This window comes from Cetorhinus maximus, chromosome 9 (genome assembly GCF_964194155.1).
Source record: "Cetorhinus maximus chromosome 9, sCetMax3.hap1.1, whole genome shotgun sequence".
NCBI classification, from domain to species: domain Eukaryota; kingdom Metazoa; phylum Chordata; class Chondrichthyes; order Lamniformes; family Cetorhinidae; genus Cetorhinus; species Cetorhinus maximus.
The window spans coordinates 103264125-103277530 of record NC_135887.1 but is presented as its reverse complement, the minus strand read 5'-3'; the positions used below and the strand labels follow the sequence as shown (position 1 = coordinate 103277530).

Here is a 13406-nt window from a genome sequence, read left to right as displayed (position 1 = left end):
AATGCTTAAGATGCAACTTCGTGCAGACCTTTCATTACTTTGAAGACTGGATATGTGACTTGTGTGCCAGCATTAATAATGATTTTTCACTCTATGTTGCTGTGTTTTGCCAAGTCCCAAGCCAAATTGAAGACAGAACAGGGGCTGGATCATGGTTTGATGGTCTGAAGTTTTCAATCAGTAATATCAATGCAGAATGAGACAAAGATGTAAGTGGAAAAGTAGACTTTTAATTTAGAAACAGAAGTTCTGTATTAGATTTACCTCATAGGATGTTGCAGACAACACACTCAAACTTTGGACTGTCCAGTCCAAAACTGGACAGGTAGCAATTGGGTGAATTTAACAGCAATGCATAGGGTTACCGACCCTCTTGTATTATCCAGGAGCCTCCCAGAATGGGGCATGAATCCCCTGGACACTGCTGCTAACAGTCCAGGTGAACTTTGTGCTTTGAATGTCATGCTGCAGTAGCCACCCACGCTCCCACTCTGTGAGAGAAGCTGCCAACCCAGTGATTTTACTCACCCCGACACTGCACCCATAGGGTTGGGAAGTGGCTGACAGGGGAGAAAGGGAGACAGCTAGGAGATTGGGACTCAGGCAGATGAGACTGGGGTGGGTGCAGACCCCACCACTTCCTGCAGAAGCAGGAGCAGCAGCAGCAGCAGCCTGGTGAATGGGAATGACGCGGAGAGAAGAACAGCCAATGAATGGCTGAGCGAAGCTTGGAGACTTCTCAGAATTGTTACAATGCAGAATGAGGCCATTCAGCTCATCGTGCCTGCACCAGCTCTCCAAATGTGGGTAAATTGCGAAAGACTGTTTCCACTGGTGGTTGAATGGTGAATAAGGGAGTGGAGACTGGGGATTCTCATTGGAAGAATCAAAGGGTAAGGAAAAAGGGAGGTTTTTAAACTGAAGGCTGTTAGACCATGGGGTGATTCATGGTGGCTGTGAGGCAATAACTAGAACGTCTCTTAAAAGAGAATTGGTAAGTATTTGAAAAAGAGGGATAGTAAAGGAACTGGAGTGAATGGGGTTCCACAGACCCACAGACACACACACACACATGCCAGTGACCGAATGACTCCTCTTATCCTGTAATTTCTAATGTTCCATGAAAACATTCCTTTATCCAGACCAAGCCCACAGTGTAGCTTAGGAATGTTGAGGCTGTGCTGACTTTTTGATCTGAGAAGTGTCTCAAACACTGAACCCACTGCTCTTTGTACAATCTCACAATTTGGTTTATTGGTCTGAGCAAGTTGATTTTAACGTGTAAAATCCAAGTACAGATCAGTTCTGACTGAGACCCTGGGTTCAGAGTTGTCACCTTCGCACAGAACCTGAGTCCAAGGTGGGGAGGTCGGATTAGAATTTGGGCCTGTTAAAAGTGCAGCAACTGGGGATCCTGACTGTGCTTTGTGGAGGGAATTGGTCACATACTCAGGTGTCAGGCGATCAAACCTGAGGGATAATTTCCACCAGAGTTGACAGCCCTACCGATGCAGTGTGTGCACCATTTTGTGATGGTGGTTGTTATTTTTGCAACTGTTGGTTTACCAACTTGGATACACAGTGATTTGGTGAAATATTTTAATAAAGGGGTAGGTGATGGCATTGAAAATCAGCTGGGAGATGTAATTATCTATGCAACAAGATCTACACAAAACTAACACATGGAGCCAAACTATTTTTTCCTCTTGGCAAGCACCAAGCTGCTGCCCATTACAGGCACTTTTTATCAGCAAGCTGTTACTATTAGTACTCAAGAGAAGACATTCTAGGCTAATTGTGATCATTAATTTCTTTCTTGGCCGGAGGGAAACATTTTTTAATTAGTCCATCAAACCCTTTAGCTAGTCAGTCAGGTGGAGGTTGTACTTACCCTGCTGACTAAGTACAGGCTACCTCATGGATTTGCTCCTGCTCTTTCAACCGCATTAAGGTTATTTACATGAAGTCATCAGAAACAAATCTGCTGCTGCTTACTTTATCAGCTAATTTGCTTGTTTTTCAATTCGTTCTTTGTACTGTGTGCAATTTGATGGAGAAGATGGCTTCTATACCATTTAGTCAGCAAGATCAGGAAATGGCTTGGTGCTTATCAACTAATCTTTAAAACTGCCATTGAAAGTTGGTGACACAAAAGTCTGCTGCTAATTTCCAAACTTTGACCAGTTGTGCAAACCGAACAGGAAGATAATTTCTCAAATTCGAATTGTGCTCAACTTCAGCAGTTAGGTTTTCTGATTTTGTGAAGACAGTAGATTATTGTCCAATTCCAGTCCTGGTCAATATTCCAAGGTCTATTTTATTCAAATCAGTTTAATTAAGAAATTGACATCATTGTCTTATTACCAGGAAATCTATGTTCCAGGCTATTCATAGCAACTACCCTTCCAATTTGTTTCTTACCCGTGTTATTTTCTCTTGCTCCCCTTTAAAACCTGGTGCTGGTTGCAGAGCGAATGAACAGCCATTCAGGGTTATACGTGACCTCTATCCTCCCCAGTACAGATAAAGACTGGAATTTTAATGGCCCCAGGGCAACGGGCTTGGAAGCAGGGGGCGGGAAGGGGAAAAGTTGGTGTGGGTGGGGCAGATCAAAATGGTGTGGAGACACGGATCAGGGCAGATCCCTGGGCCAGGATTTTCTGGTCGTCAAGCGGGCTCCGCAGGGGCGAGTGGAAGCGGCCGCAAAACGGACCGTTGACCGCGATTTCACGCTGGCTGGCCAATTAACAGCCAGCCATTGTGAAACACGCGCTGCAGCGTTCAGTGCTGCCGGAGTGGGGGTGGGTGTTGGGGAGGGCGAGCACAGAAGTTTGCGCATGCGCACAGTGAAAGCTCCCCAAGGCACAGAGCTGCCTCAGGGAGCTGAAGATTTTTAAGATTAAAAATAAAGAATTTTAAAATGTTAAAAACATGTCTCCTCGTGTGACTGTCACATGAGCAGGGACATGTAACATATGAGTACAAAAAGTTTAAATTTTTTTCTAAATCACTGGTTGAAATCCCGCCCGTGGATGAGGTTTCGCCAAAATGCAAAGGCTGCTTGGCCTTTTCGCCCGCCCGCCAACTGAACGGTTGGACGGGCAGCGAAAAATTCCAGCCAGTTATTTGATTAATGGCCGTAATAGGCCGCGTAATTGTCGGCGGGGGAGCTGCTGGCTCCTGCATGCGCCTGCTGACTGAAATATCACGTGAGTGCCTGATGACATCAGGACGCTCGCCCAACCTCATCGCGCGTCATTTTACGCTCATTCGGGTCGGGTGCACGCCCACCTGATGAGCGAAATATTCTGCCCCTGAAGTCTTCCCCCAAACTGGCCAAATTTCCCAGGGGCATTTGGGGAGCAGGACTACACAGGCTGGTGGCAGGAAGCCAACTGAGCCTGTTAAAGAGCCAATTGACCAGGAATTTGCAGTTTTTGCCGTTTTCCACAGGGAACACATGTTCCACAGAGTGTCAGTGGCTCACCTGCTCCAGGGAGGCGAGAGCTCAGTGGCAGATGAGTATTGTCTGAAACTAGCAGCCATTGCAAATAGACAGACTCAGGTCAGAGAATAGAAGGCTGGGACTTTTAGAGGGATTGCAGTGTTGCTGGAAGGGTGTTTCCCAAGTGCCGTGAAGCCAGCACAGGCAATACAAGGAGAGTCAGAACCATTGCACCATCCTGGCCCCAAATTGAAATGGGAGTTCTGCTCTGAGTTGACTCCTCCAGTGAGGAGGAGAGTGGGAGAGATAGACTGTATCAACCACTTGGAGTGGGACAGCAGCAGGCAGAGGAGCACCAGTGGCATGACTCTGCAATAGGACCCAAACAAGGAGGGTGCATTGGGCAATAAGGCAGGCTAATGTTTGAAGAGGACTTTCCTCACCTCCAAAAGTATACAAACATAGGTTTAGCTTTGTGGAGATGTCAGAGCACGAGTGTCTCTGAAGACTGTGTCTGAACAGACAGATGGTTGCTGACCAATGTGGAATGCTAGAGAAGGAGTTGAGGTCAATGGGGTGCAGTGACCATGATGCTCAACATCACATTGTTCCAAGATCACCTGGAGATCTTTCAGTCAGCAGCCCATCGCTGCATAAGCAGGTGATGGATGTCTTGTTCTAGAGGGCATGGGACTACATCATGTTTTGCACTGATTAGGCCAGTCAGGCCGAGAGGGCAATTGGATTCGGCACCATGACAGGATTCCCTCAGGTTCCGGGGGTGATAGACTGTCCGCATGTGGGCATCAAGGCTCCCTCATAGCAGCCAGGTGCCTTTGTGAGCAGGAAGAGGTTCTACTCACCCAACGTTCAAAATGTCTGTGATCACTGTAAAAGGATCCTCCAGGTGTGAGCTCGGTTCTGAGGAAGCTGCCACGACTCATACGTCCTGAGACAGCCCGAAATGTCTGAACACTTCACTCCAACCAAACACCTTCATGGATAGATCCTGGGTGACAAGGCAAATCCACTAATGAGATGGCTGCTTACATCTGTGCAAAACCCCAACATGAGACAGAAGAAACCTACCTCAGCTCCCATGTGACTACAGGGGCAACTATCGAACAGGCAAGTGGCCTTCTCAAAATACAATTCCAATGCTTCGGCAGATCTGGGGGAGCCCTTCAAAACACCCATCATAGGTCTCCTGAATCATAGGAATCTGCTGTGCTCTGCACAACCTAGTGCTCCGGAGGGGAGTTGCATTGGAGATGGACAACCATATTGAGCTCACTGCCTCCTCCAAGGAGGAGGTTGAGGGAATGTGCATCAAAATTTGGCAGCCAATGGCTATATACCAGTGGGGCTTATTGCCACTGCCATTGACATGTGTGCAAGGGAGACACACGACTCCCTCATCAGCACACGGTTCTCCTGAGAGTCCCTGTAACAACAGTTGACGTGAGACAGGTGTCTTCCTGTGGTAGCTATGGTGCCCTAACTGTGTCACTGGCCCTGTCAAGAGGCCATTCCAAGTCCTGCACTCACCATCGACCTCCATTCAATGCCCATCATTTTACAACCTCCATCTCAATACCTCAACATCTACTCAAGGCCCACTAGGTAGAAATAAACAGATGAGTTGCCTAAGTATGTATTTCATCAAATCATAAGGTGCAAAAGCAATAAAACAGTGGCATTCAGCAACTACCTATCATCCAGTGACCCCAAGTGCGAATAAGTGCCCTTACACAAAAGCTTCTATGTGCTTCTAAAGTACGCTGCTCTGCAGCTGGAGCTGATGTGGGCCAGGCTGCGGTCCTTGCTGCTCCAGTGCATGAGGTGCCCATGAAGGACTATGTCTGGGTGACTGAACCCTCGAAAGCTCCAGCACAGGATGTGCCCCATGCATCTGTGCAGAGGCAGCCTCTGTCCTCCAGATTGTGCAGTGCTCCTGTCAGCATCAAAGCAGCAGAAGCTCCGCTGTCTACACAAAGACAACTTGAGGAGAGCCCCCGTTGCTTTCAGGAATCTGCCCCTCGACCCTTTCATGGTCGACCTGCTTACCAGGAGAGGGGCAGCACCTGGCAATGAGCCATCTCACCTATGCAGCGCTTGACATTGCTCAAGGATGAGGCCATATTGTTGAGCCTGCTGGATGCCTCCTAGAACCACTCATTGGTCTACTGCATGTGGCTCTCCATGAGAGTCATCACTCTCTCAATAAATGGGGCCATGTAGTCATAAGCCAGAAACATGGAATCACTCATGGCATTGATGGACTTCTCCGTTGTACCTACATGAGAGTGAACATCCTCACTGTGGCTCACTCTGACAGGTAGCCACATATTTCATGCTGCTGCTCTAGTATCTGCCACTTTGATGACGCCTCCTGAAGCCCGGCACCTGCAGAAAGTTGAGCATTGCTGGACCTGTCTTCACACCTCTGATGGGGACTGGCTGCAGCTGTCACTGTCTCTGCCACCTGCACCTGTACTCACCAGCTGGTGCCACCCACTCTAAACACGTGTCAATGCCTACCGACGTAAGAGGATCTGCACTGGTCAAGGGTGTGCTAGGCTAATGTAACACTGCCTCCTCAGATGGTGTCTCCTCCTCTGAGGTCTCATGTGGCTATAATGGTGCTGATGGTAGCTGATCCACTACCGGCCTGCAGGAGAGAGACAGCAGTGCTGCTAACAACTTCCACATCCAGCCACAACCTCCTACCTGTCCTAGATCAGGAGCTTCCTATGGTCATCTAAGGCCACAGAGGCAACAGTGCTAATACTCGTCAGAAGAAATGGTGCCTGCACCCATTGATTTTCTCTCTCTCTGTGAGCTCCACCCCAACCTCACGACAAGCTGCCCTGTTGGAACCCATACGATCTCCATCGCTTCCACTTTAATCTGCATGACCACAGCAATGAAGAGCACGCCACCTTCTGCGCATCTCCACTTCCTTGCATTGAGCTCACTTCCACTGCAACAACAGAAATTCACAGTCTCACGCTTGTCTCATGGCCCAGCTGTGCTAGTTAGACTGTGCCCCTTTAAATATCCAACATCGCACCACTCAGAGGCCATATGCAAACAGCTGATTTTATTAATTTGCAGGATGTGGGCTTTGCTGGCTGGGCCAGCATTTATTGCCCATCCCTAGTTGCCCTTGAGAAGATGGTGGTGAGCTGCCTTCCTGTCAATACACCCACAGTGTTGTTAGGAAGGGAGTTCCAGGATTTTGACCCAGCATCAGTAAAGGAACGATATATTTCCAAGTCAGGATAGTGATTGACTTTGAGGGGAACTTCCAGGTGTTGGTGTTCCCATTTATCTGCTGCCCTTGTCCTTCTAGATGGTAGCGGTTGTGGGTTTGGAAGGTGCTGTCGAAGGAGTCTTGGTGAATTGTAAATGATACACACTGCTGCTACTGTGTGTTGGTTGTGGAGGGAGTGAATGTTTGTGGAAGGGGTGCCAATCAAACAGGCTGCTTTCTCCTGGATGGTGTCAAGCTTCTTGAGTGTTGTGGGAGCTGCATTCATCCAGGCAAGTGAGGAGTATTCCATCACACTCCTGACTTGTGCCTTGTAGGTGGTGGACAGGCTTTGGGGAGTCAGGAGGTGAGTTACTTGTCACAGGATTCCTCGCCCCTGACCTGCTCTTGTAGCCACAGTGTTTGTATGGCTAGTCCAGTTCAGTTTCTGGCCAATGGTAACCCGCAGAATGTTGATAGTTGGGGATTCAGCGATAGTAATGGCATTGAATTTCAAAGGGCGATGGTTAGATTCTCTCTTGTTGGAGATGGTCATTGCCTGGCACTTTTGTGGTGTGCATGTTACTTGCCACTTCTGCCACTTCTCAGCCCAAGCCTAGATATTGTCCAGGTCTTACTACATTTGGACATGGGCTGCTTCAGTATCTGAGGAGTTGTGAATGGTGCTGAACATTGTGCAATCATCAGCGCACATCCCCACTTCTGACCTTATAATGGCCTCTCACCCTTGTCACTGCAGCGAGTACCTCTGACTGACTATTATCCTCCAGTGTGAGGCAGCTCTGTGGCTCACTGTACATAGTGACCCTTGGTGATTACCTTTGTATGGGTCGGTCATCTCAACTCACATCTCATGGTACCATAATGCATGCAGTTCTACCACCTTGTCATTATGCATGTCACCTTCTTTGTCAGACAGCACAAAGTAATTGAATCGCTTCTGGAACTGCACCAATGTTTGTGCAACCCTGTGTCTGCTGATTTCTTCAGCCATCTCCAGCCATGTCTTCTTCCTGAGGCTTGCTGAACTCCTCCCCCTGCTCACTGGGAACAGAGCTTCTCTCCATTCTCTTGTCACCTGCAGGATCACCTTCGGGAAGGTGTCACTGAAACTTGGAGCCACACTTCCTCTTGCTGCAGCCATTCATCCACAGGTTCCCTTCTGCTGCATTCCTTCCTCTGCCCTCTATGGCCTGAATTTTTCAGATGTGGTCTCGCTCCCAGCCGCCCAAAGCATTCCCCTCTGACTCCAAGTGCCCCTCAGCCATTTCACGCTCAAATGAGCATTAACTGGCTGCAGGTGGAACTTCAGACCCCCCCACTCAGGAAGATGTCCTGCCTTAGAGAGCTGCTGGCCAATTAGATTGGACAAGAACTGCAGTGGACTGGTGAGGAAATGCAGGAGGACGCCTGAGACTAAAGGTGGGATTTTCCAGCCCTGCCCACTGCGGGGATCATCCTGTCCCACCGAAAGCCAATGGACCTTTGGCTGGGCTGCTGAACCTCCCATTGCGGGTCCTGCCACAACAGGGCTGGAAAATCCTGGCTTAATCTGGGCACCCGAGACCCAGGTAAGTTTAAAGGGCTCCAGGGTGGGGAGGGTAGGGAAGGCCTGGGGGAGGGCACGGACTCAGGGGAGATGCTGGGGCAGTGGAGGGTGGGAGGTCTGGAGGCCACCGGACCTTAATGGGGGGCCAGGAGGTGGGGAGGGCGCCTGACTTCAGGAGGGGGTTTCTGATGGAGGAGTCCACCCCCCACCCACTCTCCTTCCTTCCTGCCCAAGATCTAAGTCCATTCATTTTCAGGCTTCCCCCCCACAACTTCAATCAAAAGGTTGAGGCTGGGCGGGAAACAGCCCTTATTGGCCACTTAAGGGCCTCAACTTGGTCAAGGGTGGGCTTCCTGTCCGAGGCCTTGCTCGGCCCAGCATAAAATTGCAGTGTGGTCAGGGCAGGTGGGATCCCAGAGGGAATCCCGCCCCTTCAATTTCACACTCCCCCCGCCACCACCGAAAAACCCGCTGGTGGGGGAGCGTAAAATCCTGGCCTGTGTGTGTAGCCTGTAAATCAAATTACCTGCTGACATTAGTTTGCACCAGCCACCCGTTCTTGGCTAACTCCCCCTTGCCAAATGCTAATTGGCTGCAAATTGGAAGATCGCTAAGGAGGTCACACCACCCGGCTGTTTGGTCACATGACCCACAAATGACCTTTGAGTTAGGACATTGAGTTTCTTGCTCCAGGTCAAATTGCTTTGAGAAAACGCTAGTTTTAAATTTAATTGAGAGAACTATTTTAGAAACGAAGGGTGGGATTGGTGGCAAAGCATTGCTATCTTGTCCATACCATAGTTTGGGTTTCCAAGGTAATGTGAAATTTGTTCCCTCGTCAAAGACTGACCTTATTCAGTCATGGACTCTCAACCACTTGCAGAGTTTTTCTGACAAATGTTATTTTTCTCTTGTTGATTAAGGAGCATGAAACATTGCTGGCAGGGTGGCAGAACAAAAACACAGAAAGCGTAATTGAGCTACACAACAAAACTCCAGTATGGAATGATGATACTCAATCCTACGTCCTTAATTTCCATGGCCGAGTTACACAAGCTTCCGTGAAGAATTTCCAGATTATTCATGACAACGACCGTAAGTAGTAAACTCATGGTTGTATGGGAAGTTCTAGAGGTAATTACAATGAACGACCACTTGAACATGCTATCAGCTGGCACATGTGGAACTATACTCCAGCATGAAGGGTTAAACCTTAAATTTTAGTCTCAAAGAACAATTTCATTATCATTTTGACCATTTTCATTCTTCAGAGCGTATTATTCTTAATTTTCTGAGTGACTGTAAGATTTCCTTAACTTCAGAGGCTGCTGCTTCATGCTGAGGGCCAACTATATGATTGAACAAAACACACATTAAATCCAAGAATGGCAAAACCATTCAAAATTGTACAGCCATTAAAATGTTGATAATACAGTGGAAAAAATGTTATTGAAAATCAAATTGGGATGAAACAAGATTGATTTGAATGGAGTTTTAACATAAATTTTTAAATTTGAGAAAGAATAGAGATACAAAATTCCAGCACTCATATGATGGAAAAAAGAATTGGCCCTTTCAGCACACTCTAGCCATGACTTTGGTTGGGGGTGGGTGGCCACCAGAATTACTATGAAATAGATTGGGTCCTGGCCTTAAACTTAAATTTCCAGTTGGCCATTGATGTAGGAGGGGTTGTGGCTGGGACAGGTTTGGGAACTTTATGGGGACGTGGTGAGATCAAGCATACATTGCTTACCAAAGGGGTGTTTCTTAGGGGTCCCTGGGTAATCCTCCCAGCCTGACACTCTTCAACCATGATTTTCACCCTTTTAAGGGAAGGAATACTAGAGCCATAGAACCAAAGGAAAGGTATGGTGCAGAAAGAGGCCATTTAGCCCATTGTTTCTGTGCTGGCCAAAAAGAGAAAAAAGAAACTATTCCCAGTTTCCAGCACCTGGTCCATAGCCTTGCAGGTTACATCTTCACTACTACACTGAAGTGTCAGTCTACAGTATATATTCTAGTCTTCAGGTGGGTCTTGAACCTTTAACCTTCTGCTGCAGAGGTGAGGGTACTACCCACTGAACTGAGGCTTGCACATTGGCAAACATTTAGAATAAATGAATATTATCACTAAATTGTTGAATAGAATATATTTTAAGAGATTGATCAGCCCCTCCAGAACCTTTTGCAAGTCAATTTTTAAATACTGTCAGAGTTATTTTAGGGTGAATATGCCAATCCATCCAGGAGTTTTCAGCTGTACCCTGCACTGTTGCATTCATTCAACAGGATGCGTCCTTTAATCAATCATAGCTATCAGTGCTATTAACAGCTCTAAAAGGCATCTCCCAAAAACATCTGACTACACATTGTGTCACACATTTGATAACAATTACTTACTCTAGTCAGAAAGAGACAGCAGATATATTTTCATCAGGATTCTCTGTGGGCCAAAAACAATTGTCAGTGCAAGTGGAAAATTAATTCTCTAGTATATAACAACACCAACATTTTTGCAAATATTAGCCACTGGAGGAAAATATACATGAAGGAACATAAATGCTTCTTAATGGGCATCCAATGTCACTGATGAGAGGCCTGAACTATTTTCATACTTCATTGCAGTAATATTGCAACAGTCAGCTTGTTAATCATGTGGGAAAGGCAAGGGCAGGAATTTGACAGCCCCATTGTGGGCATTAAGCAGGGGTGGGACTGAAGCACAATGCTGGACAGTGAGGGGGTGCAATCATGAAAGGACTGTGATCAACTGGCACAAATATTTATGTGGGGCTAGGAGGCACAACTGGCTCTTTTGTCATCTTTCTGAGCAACCTTAAGAATGAATGTCGCTTAGTGATCAGCCTCACTGGACAGAGCACATGCTCTCCATACCGGATGTCTTATATTTTCAATCATCTGCCACTCCATTCATGTTGAAAAGTGGGGCAGTCGATGAAAGTTGACCCCAATATGTTGATAATTTTCAGACGTACCAATCAGAAGAACTCTTCCAAACGCATTTAAGTCATTGCTGCAGGTAACAATAAGAAAAGTTTTTTCACCTGAGTTGCTATAGTATTTGTTCCAATACATGTTGTAATTGTTTTGTTGTTCTAACCTCATGCTGTCTCTGTAATGGAAAAAGCTGATGGAGCAATATCTTGCTAATCAATGGTGGAGAAGTTTTAAGACCCTTTAAGAGCCATTGCCAGATAAAGACATTGTTGATCAGCAAAACTATTTCCATTCCATTTTATTATATGGAACTCATGGTTAAGATGTGGCATTTTGCACATAATCCTGATGGAAGCACATTAATTATTTCCAATTGTCTTTATGTTGTAGAATTCCATCCCTTCTGGAAAGCAGTATTACGTTAATTAATTAATTAGTCTGCTTTCCAGATATTATTCGATATCCTCTAATGATGATCAAAATGCATCAAGGTACACCACCAACTGGAACAGAATTCAAAGCTAAATTAAAACTCATCAACTAAAGAAAACAGTATAGATTTTGACAACTAACAAGAAGTGCTTTCAGGATTGTAAGCTATTGAAGATTTCATATGACTTTTATAAACTGCTAAAGCTTTGCTTTCATGGTATACATTGACACCTGAGCTCCGTGATTAGTCTACGGTCTTGTAACTCTCTCCATCATTCCCTGGAACTTGCTGTCAGCTGGGTTGTACAATGAGTGGTAGAGAGCAACAAGACAGATGTGAGGTAATTGTGGAACGTCATTCTACAAATTGAAAGGCATTTGATATTAAAAGAATCAATTGTTTGATGTGTTTGTATTTTTTTTTAGCGGATTATATAGTGATGCAGTTTGGCCGGGTGGCTGAAGACGTCTTTACCATGGACTACAACTACCCAATGTGTGCATTGCAAGCATTTGCGATTGCTCTCTCAAGCTTTGATAGTAAACTAGCTTGTGAATAAATGGAACATTGGAAGTGTCATACTGAAGGAGCAACATGTGTTTCAAGGACAAGCTTGCTTTATTTGCTTTTATATATTTGTTGCAGATCACAAGACATAATTCATCTTCGGCATCATACGTTTCTTTGTAAGTCTACAGGATGACTAAAATTGCATCAGGGTTCTAAATACTGTGTAGGACCCCATTTTAAATATTTTATTGAGGCTTGTGCCTATTTTGCTTTTTTTTAAAGTAGGCGCAGTTCTTTGCATGACCCAAAAAGGGTAATTTTTAAATACTGACACAGTGATTTTGTGTGGACCTTTGAAACAAAACATTGTCTTCAAAAGAAAATAAAGGAAAAAACTACTAATCTGAAAATGGCAGCTATAGAATCCCAAGGGTATTGAATCAGAACATGAGAGAAATTTCTGCACATTAACCTTTCAAGTACTAATCCATGTGTCATCCCTTATACATAATCAGATTGTTCTTTTCTAAGTACTTTCCACAAATGTCATTATGTTTGTTCTGACAGGACCTTATGCAGCACATTAATAATTAAATGAATGCCGCTGATGTTTGGTGATACAATCAAGTTTGTAAGAAAATTTCATTATTTCAAGTGATGTGAGGTCGGATTCACAATTAGGATCCATTTTAAGAGGCAAATTGTTAAAAAAAAATCCAATTATTGTTAATTCGCTTTTTATTTTATTGCTTTTTTTATTATATGTGGGATGTTGTTGTCTAAATAATGATATCATTGGGAATGAGGAGGCGTTCTCGTTATATTGGGATTGGATCATGTTCCTGGGGCAGTGTAGAGAGTATTTGCATCTATATGCTGTTCCTCATGTGCGATGGATACCTGATACTGACACTGTGGGCAGGATTTCACCCTTAGGCCCCAATTGCACCGTTAGAATAAAATGTCGGTTGGAAACCCACAAATGCTGACATAGGGATCCAGAGGAAGGTTTTGGAGGAGATGGCTAATTATGCGGCCGCCTTTGGGAACCTCATCTAATTAAGGATGGCAGGCAGGCTCCTGAGTCTGGAGGCCAAATAGGAGGCCGTCCACTGGAAGGTCAACAGCCCCATCATCAGGGGTGGGAGCTGCTGATGTAGGTTGGCCAATGAGAGGGTTTCAGCCCCATTTGAAGTATTTTCAAAGTTTAATCATTTAAAAAATTGGGGCAGTT

At 45.7% G+C, this 13406-nt stretch overlaps 1 protein-coding gene across 3 annotated transcripts in view; it reads left to right on the top strand.

Annotated features, from left to right (window-relative positions):
• The window catches only part of tub (TUB bipartite transcription factor), a 275702-nt gene extending 262908 nt beyond the window's left edge, over positions 1-12794 (top strand). For all 3 annotated transcript variants that reach the window (XM_078549225.1, XM_078549224.1, XM_078549223.1), the window contains 2 exons: positions 9192-9363; positions 12088-12794. In XM_078549225.1, coding sequence (XP_078405351.1) covers positions 9192-9363; positions 12088-12221 — 306 coding nt within the window. In that variant the 3' untranslated portion in view covers positions 12222-12794. The remainder of the gene's footprint in view (positions 1-9191; positions 9364-12087) is intronic.
• The last annotated feature ends 612 nt before the right edge of the window (positions 12795-13406 follow it).